Here is an 8,419-nt window from a genome sequence, read left to right as displayed (position 1 = left end):
GATGCCCAGCACAGCAGTCTGGGAGCTGTCCTTGTTAGTGAAGACAGAGGCAAAAAAAGCATTGAGCACATTAGCTTTTTCCACATCCTCTGTCACTAGGTTGCCTCCTTCATTCAGTAAGGGGCCCACACTTTCCTTGGCTTTCTTCTTGTTGCCAACATACCTGAAGAAACTGAAGGGTTCATGTTTAGCTATTCCACCTGGAAGCAGGCAGGGCACACCTTGACTGTTTTGTAGAAGCAATGCACACATTGCTCTATCCAAGGACAAGGGCTAGATATGAACCATGAAAACTTGATTGTTGGGACAGTAACTGCGGGAGGCTTTCTTAGCCTGGGCTCAAGGCCTGAGAACCAGGATTGTAGTAGCTAAAAGATGCAACTAAGTATATTAATCAACGTCATACATTCTTTTGTGTATCTTTTTGCTGTAGCAGTGTGTAATGCTTAGGGGGGAGAAATATAATAAAAGGAGAAGGTGGAAGGCGGGAGGGCAGAACGCCCATCTCAGCTGACCAGCCTGCTTTCTTGCATAAAGCTGTGTTCTGTCTCATCATTGAACTGCCACAACTGGCGCCCAAACGTGGGGCCCTCAGCACTCACCTCGCCCGGCAAGGGTTTCAGACGCGTCACTCATCCGCTTCGTGGATCCCGGTGAGTATTTTTCATTGTGGTAAGTATGGGAAGCTCCCTCTCTGCTTTGCAAGTGCAACACCGCAATGAGCTGCAGTATTTGCTGCGTAAGGCTCAGCATGACTGCCCGGCTCGAGCACTTACTCTCCTGCTACAGGAGGTGCGTGCCCAGTGCCCGTGGTATCCTGAAGCCGGAAGCCTTAAGCTAGCGGACTGGGAGCGATTGGGCCAGACATTGCACGAAGAGCCTCGGGCGCCCGTGCAGGCTTTACATGCCTGGCACCTCTGTCGCGACGCAATACTGCGTGTCACCTCGGATAGGCCCTCTTTCACGAGGCTGGTGCTCTCGCCACGCCCGTCGGCTCCTGTAGCCATTCCCGTTGCAGCTATCCCCCCTTCTACTGATACAACCCAGTGTGTCGCTTCGGAAAGACCCTCTCCCGTACCCACAGCCCCCCCTCTCCCTGCCTTGCCCCCAGTGTCTTCATTATCACCGCCTCCCTTGCCTTCCCCACCGGAGCCAGTGCGTGATCACCCTCCCTCCGTGGGGCCCCATGCTCCGGGGCCCCCCGGAGGGTCATCTGCATCTGCTCAGAAGCTTTCGCTGGTGCAACAAATGGTTCACGCGGCGAAAGCTCGATCAGATCTTACAGCGGAGGAGCTGGCTGATCTGCTCTCAGTTTGCCCGGTGACCTGGCAGAATGATGATCAGGGCAACCCCGTGGGCACCTGGACCACTTTGTCATACTCGGTGGTTAGAGAGGTGAGGAAAGCAATTCGTGAGTTTGGCCTGACTAGCACTTTTGTGCGTGGTCTTGTTGAAGGGATAGGTACTGGGTACTCCCTAATCCCTGAGGATTGGAAAACGCTGCTGCGCATGATGTTATCACCTAGTCAGTATGTTATTTGGCTTAGTGAGTTTCGGCAGATGGCAGAACGCCAAGCTCAGATACACGCAGGGGCTATCATTTATGATCAATTGGTAGGGGAGGGCCAGTTTGCTACTATTCAAATGCAGTCTCAACTCCCTCAGGCCATTTTCCCCATTATTTCCACCTGTGCCCAGCATGCTTTCAAGAAGATCCCGGATTCAGGCAAGCCTACCAAAAGCTTTGTCAGTATCCGTCAGGGTGCCTCAGAGTCCTTTTTGGATTTTACTAACAGATTGCATGAGGCTATCCTCCGGCAGGTGGATAACACTGAGGCAGCTCACGAGCTCCTGTTAAAATTGGCAGTTGAAAATGCAAACGAGGATTGCCGCCGTGCTCTCCAGGCAGCACAAGCCTCTGGTATTTTAGAGCTCTCAGACATGCTGCGGGCGTGCCAGAACATTGGCACACATGCCCACAAGGCTGGAGTTCTGGCTGCCGCCCTCAGAAAAACTGGGAAGGAGGGGAAGCGTTGTTACCGCTGTGGTAAGGAGGGTCATTTTCAGCGGGAGTGCCGCTCATCTAAGGCACCAGCCTGACCCTCAAAGAAGTGCCCCAAGTGTGGGAAAGGTTATCACTGGGCTAATCAGTGTCGTAGCGGGTCGGGAAACCGCGCGACGGGTCCCCCCCGAACCCAGGGCCAAACGGGGGTGTTTCCCACTCAGACAACCGTTCCTCTGCCTTAAAATCCATAGACTCTATGAGGGCGGCGACTGCTGGAAGTGCAGGGCTTGATTTGATCATGCAGGAGGACACTGACTTTCGGCTGCCAGGGGAGGTCTGTGCCATACCTACACAGGTGACGGGACCTCTCCCTGCCAGCTTTGTAGGTCTTGTTCTCCCTCGCTCACATGCTGGAAAACAGGGCTTTTTTGTCATTCCAGGGGTCATTGATGCTGATTACACTGGCATTGTTAAGGTTCAGGTGTGGACTCATCTTCCACAGTCGCTCCCGCGTGGACGGTCAATTGCACAATTGATTTTAGTCCCCTATCAGGTGCCAGCTGCCGAGGATCAAACTCGGGGCGGAGGCGGCCTTGGATCGACGTTGTCTCACTCGCCGTCTCACAGCGCATCTTCTCCACTTGTTGCTCTGACAATGTCAGTCCGCCCCTCGAAACCTCAGTTAACACTTCTCTTAAATGATGTTCCCTTTACAGGGCTGGTGGACACTGGAGCTGACGTTACGGTGATTCGTGATCTGGAGTGGCCGGTTAGTTGGCCTACGGTTCCTTCTAAAGAATTGTGGGGGATCGGGGGTAGTAAACCCGGGCGCCAAAGCTTGTCTTGGGTCACGGTCTCTAAACCGGGAGGCCGTACCCTTGCTACTATCCGCCCTTTTGTGCTCCCTGTCCACCTTAATATTTGGGGCCGTGACTTACTTACAAAGTTGGACACCACCCTCGATATTAACATCTGATGGCCCAAAACCCTCCCTCACCCACCGTGCCCTCCGCATTACCCTTGGTGTGGCAATCTTTAGAGCCCGTATGGATTGACCAGTGGCCCCCTCCCTCTAGAAAAGCTAAAAGCACTTCAGTTGCTTGTACAGCAGCATTTGCAAGCACAGCGACTGGAGAGCTCCACTAGTCCCTGGAACACCCCGGTGTTCGTTATTAAGAAAAAATCGGGTGCTTGGCGGCTGTTACATGACTTAAGGGAAATAAATAAACGCATCCAACCTATGGGCCCCTTGCAATTTGGCTTGCCAAATCCAAATTTAATTCCTCAAACCGATCAACTTTGTGTGTTAGATTTAAAAGATTGTTTTTTTACCATCCCCCTTTGCCCTCAAGATCGTGAAAAATTTGCATTTACGGTGCCACAATATAATAATCAGCAACCCTCTCAAAGATATCAGTGGAAGGTCTTGCCCCAGGGAATGCAAAATAGTCCAACCTTGTGTCAGCTTTTTGTGGATCGGGCCCTTGCCCCTTTTCGTGCCCGGTACCCTTCGCTAAAGGTCTACCATTACATGGATGACATTTTGCTAAGTGGTCCCCGGGTCACGGCACAACAGCTTGAATCTTTATCTCAGATTCTCGGCCAAAATGGCCTGTTAGTGGCACCAGAAAAAATCCAACGCTCTTATCCCTACCACTACCTCGGATATAAGGTTTTACAAACCTATGCTGCTCCGGTTCGTCCGGAATTAATTCTACCTCAACCCCAAACCCTTGTTAAATTGCAACAGATCTTGGGTCATTTAAATTGGATTCGGCCCTACTTTTGTCTCCCCACTTCCATGCTGCAGCCGTTGTTTGAGCTCCTCCGTGGAGCCCGGGCACCGGGTGCAGTTATTGCCATCACTGAAAAACATACTGCCTGCATTCGACAAATCAATGCAGCATTGAGTCAGCAGTTTGTGGACAGACTCCCAGAGGTCCGTCCCTTACGATTGGTTCTTCTTGCCACCCCTCATACGCCAACTGCGGCTCTGTTTGTACCTCGTACAGACACAGCCGTCTCTATTATAGAATGGCTATACCTTTCATCCACCCCTCCTCGAAATATTTATCCGTATTTAGATGCCCTATCTGATCTTGTTCGTAAAGCCCGCCACCGTGCAGTGCAACTCACTGGCACTGACTTAGTTGCCATTGTGCTCCCCTTGTCCCGTACTGAATTTGACTCTTTGTGCCACACCTCCTTGGCCTGGCAGGTTGCTCTTTGTGATTATGTGGGAGAGATTTCTTACAATCCTCCAAAAGATCCTCGGTTGGTCATTACCCAAAAGGTACCCCTAGTTGTTCATCGTCTTAGCCGCTCTCAACCCATTGTTTCCGCTGTCACTCTTTTTACTGATGGCTCTCCCCACCGAGGTGTAGTCACTTATCAGTTGGGTGACCCCCCTCGTTGGCATTCTCGTTTTACCCTGCCTCAGCGTTCTGCACAGCGTTCAGAATTGGCTGCTGTTATTTTGGCCTTTCAACTTTTTGCTGATTGTCCCTTTAATTTAATTGTGGATACCCATTATGTTTATCAGGTACTTGATCATTTACCCCTTGCCCTCATTACCCCTCAGGTGGATGCAGACCTCCTTCGCCTGTTTTTGTCTTTGCAGCATCTTCTTGCCACTCGTCATTTCCCTTACTTTGTTGCTCATATTCGCAGTCATACCCCTCTACCTGGGCCACTCACTGAGGGCAATGCACGCGCCGATCGCGCGTTGCGTGGTCAGGTAAATTCCCTTTTTTCTGACCCCATTGAAAGCCATGCCTTTTTTCATCAGTCTGCCTCTGTTTTGGCCCGGCAGTTTCACATTCCTGCTGATCATGCACGTTCCATTGTTCGTTCCTGCCCCCACTGTGCTGCTGCTGCTCCTACCTTTTCTTATGCCGTTAACCCCTGAGGTACCGCAGCAAATCAGCTGTGGCAAATGGATGTTACTCATGTGCCACAATTCCGCCCCTATTCGTTTTTACATGTTTCCGTTGATACTTATTCGGGTTTCCTTTGGGCAACCCCACAACGTGGGGAAGCCACTAACAAAGTTATTCACCATTTGCTGGCCTGCTTTTCTGTTATGGGTCGCCCCTGCCAAATTAAAACAGATAATGCCCCAGCCTACTGCTCTGCAGCCCTCTCCACCTTTTGTGCCCACTGGGACGTCCGTCTTAAACACGGCATCCCTTATAATTCTACGAGCCAAGCCATTGTTGAACGTGCCAATCGCACACTCAAAACCTTGCTGGACAAACAATTAAAACAAGGGGAGCTGCGTCTCCGAACCTTAGGAGACATTCAACAACAAATGCATATCCTCTTGTTTACTTTAAATAATTTAACATTGAATGCAGATCAGCAGACCCCTGCGGATCGGCATTTTCACAAATCTGAGGTACTGGAAAGACCGCGTGTCTTTTATCGTCAGCTGCCCGATCCACAGTGGCTGGGCCCAGTACCTCTAATCACTTGGGGTCGGGGATATGCTGCTGTGTCTCTCCCTGCAGGACCGTTGTGGGTTCCAGCTCGGTGTGTGCGACCGGCACTTAAACAACATGGCATGGCACCAGGGACTGTTGAATCCCATACCAGAGTTTCAGCTGACCTTGGAGGAGACCGCGTTGCCCCCCGAGTCGACAACGACGGGACGGAAACGGAGGAGGCGTAGTGTCCCAAACCGGCCCGTGACATGGGGAGCAGTAAAAGCATTGGTTGCCGCGGCCCAACGAAGGCTGGCAGCAGATCAACAGCCAGAGACTCCTGAGACTTTGTTTGTGGCGATTCTTGCCCAAATCACTGCTAATTCTGTGATGATTGTGTGCCTTTTGTGCCTGCTATTTCCTGTAGGGGTTGGCTCGGACGCGCTTCCCCCGCTACGAGCCCGAATGACATATAACATATGGGAAAGATTGGCTTCAATAGCAAATGTTACCCACTTTTGTCTATCTAATTCTGTAGCAGCCGGAGATTTGTTAGGCACATGCCTTATTCCAGTATGTCATCACCCTGAGGAGATGGAGAATAAGACACTGTTCTCTGCTTATGCGAATCTTTCCTCCCAGTACTCTAGCATGGCTAATTGGGGCCCAGCCAACTATACTCTGCCTCGGACGGCTATATCCCTCCACACACCATACCCGGCCGGGGCTCACAATGTTACTTGTGCGCGTATAGTTAACTGCACTGGTACAAAGGTGCCCTTGGGCTGTCGAAAAATTTCTCAACCCCTTTTAAATTGTTCCCATGCTGTTAATGTTTCCTATAATTATGGCCATATCATCCTACCATCAGGATGGTTTTTTACTTGCGGCTCACGTACCTTTAATTATATTCCTGCAAATTTAAGTGATGGCACCCTTTGCTGTCTTAGTAGAATGACCCTTATATTGCCTTTTGCTGGACAAAATCGTAGTAAAAGAAGTGTACCCCTTTTAAATGATTGTATTGCAGATGTTGAGCTTTTTAGTCGTGCTGAGTATACTGCTTTAGCGGCCTCTATTGTTGGGGTCCCCGCGCTTGCTACATATTCAGCCAGAACTTTAAATAACCTGGCATGCTTTGCAGCAAAGGCAATTAATACAACATCCCAGGCTATTGCCTTACTTAACACAGAACAACACGAATTAAGAGATGCAATTTTGGATAACAGAGCAGCCATTGATTTTCTGCTCCTAAAACACCATCTAGGCTGCTCCACATTTCAGCACATGTGTTGCTTTAATTTAACTGATAATAGTCGCTCTATAGAAACTAGACTGGCTGAATTGGCCAATCTTACAACACACATACGCCAAGATCTGGGGTTTGAGGGCTTTTGGAATTGGCTTACAGGTTGGCTGCCCTCTCTAGACTGGCTGCGACAGCTTTTTGGTTATTTTGTGTTTGTAATCATTGGGCTTATTTTTTGCTGCTGCTGTGTACAATGTATTCCTTCCTTGTTAAGATTTTGTGAAATTTTGCCCTGGAAGGCTCCCCAAGTTATGTCCTTGTCTGTCTGGGAGTTAAATAGCATGACAAAACAAATTGACGGCTACAATGAGATGGCCAATTATCATTAAATAAAAAACGGGGGGATGAAGGGTTCATGTTTAGCTATTCCACCTGGAAGCAGGCAGGGCACACCTTGACTGTTTTGTAGAAGCAATGCACACATTGCTCTATCCAAGGACAAGGGCTAGATATGAACCATGAAAACTTGATTGTTGGGACAGTAACTGCGGGAGGCTTTCTTAGCCTGGGCTCAAGGCCTGAGAACCAGGATTGTAGTAGCTAAAAGATGCAACTAAGTATATTAATCAACGTCATACATTCTTTTGTGTATCTTTTTGCTGTAGCAGTGTGTAATGCTTAGGGGGGAGAAATATAATAAAAGGAGAAGGTGGAAGGCGGGAGGGCAGAACGCCCATCTCAGCTGACCAGCCTGCTTTCTTGCATAAAGCTGTGTTCTGTCTCATCATTGAACTGCCACAAGAAACCCTTCTTGTTACTCTTGACATCTCTCGCTAGCTGCAGCTCCAGGTGTGATTTGGCCCTCCTGATTTCATTCCTACATGCCCAAGCAATATTTTTATACTCTTCCCTGGCCATATGTCCAACCTTCCACTTCTTGTGAGCTTCTTTTTTATGTTTAAGATCCGCTAGGATCTCACCGTTAAGCCAAGCTGGTTGCCTGCCATATTTACTATTCTTTCGACTCATCGGGATGGTTTGTCCCTGTAACCTCAATAGGGATTCCTTGAAATACAGCCAGCTCTCCTGGACTCCTTTCTCCTTCATGTTAGTCCCCCAGGGGATCCTACCCATCCGTTCCCTGAAGGAGTCGAAGTCTGCTTTCCTGAAGTCCAGGGTCCGTATCCTGCTGCTTACCTTTCTTCCCTGTGTCAGGATCCTGAACTCAACCAACTCATGGTCACTGCCTCCCAGATTCCCGTCCACTTTTGCTTCCCCCACTAATTCTTCCCTGTTGTGAGCAGCAGGTCAAGAAAAGCTCCCCCACAGTTGGCTCGTCTAGCACTTGCACCAGGAAATTGTCCCCTACGCTTTCCAAAAACTTCCTGGATTGTCTATGCACTGCTGTATTGCTCTCCCAGCAGATATCAGGAAAATTAAAGTCACCCATGAGAACCAGGGTGTGCGATCTAGTAGCTTCTGCGAGTTGCCGGAAGAAAGCCTCATCCACCTCATCCCCCTGGTCCGGTGGTCTATAGCAGACTCCCACGACTACATCACTCTTGTTGCTCACACTTCTAAACTTAATCCAGAGACACTCAGGTTTTTCTGCAGTTTCGTACCGGAGCTCTGAGCAGTCATACTGCTCCCTTACATACGGTGCTACTCCCCCACCTTTTCTGCCCTGCCTGTCCTTCCTGAACAGTTTATAACCATCCATGACAGTACTCCAGTCATGTGAGT

At 49.6% G+C, this 8,419-nt stretch overlaps 1 protein-coding gene across 1 annotated transcript; it reads left to right on the top strand.

Moving 5' to 3' along the window:
• The first annotated feature begins 493 nt into the window (after positions 1–493).
• LOC142068389 (uncharacterized) lies at positions 494–7,355 on the top strand. Its single transcript, XM_075132026.1, has 2 exons — positions 494–1,395; positions 5,515–7,355. The coding sequence occupies exons 1-2, from the start codon at positions 679–681 to the stop codon at positions 7,063–7,065; spliced, it is 2,268 nt and encodes a 755-aa protein (XP_074988127.1). The 5' UTR covers positions 494–678; the 3' UTR covers positions 7,066–7,355.
• Positions 7,356–8,419: the final 1,064 nt, after the last annotated feature.

This window comes from Caretta caretta, chromosome 1 (assembly GCF_965140235.1).
Source record: "Caretta caretta isolate rCarCar2 chromosome 1, rCarCar1.hap1, whole genome shotgun sequence".
Taxonomy (NCBI): domain Eukaryota; kingdom Metazoa; phylum Chordata; order Testudines; family Cheloniidae; genus Caretta; species Caretta caretta.
This window is presented reverse-complemented; position numbering and strand designations above follow the sequence as displayed.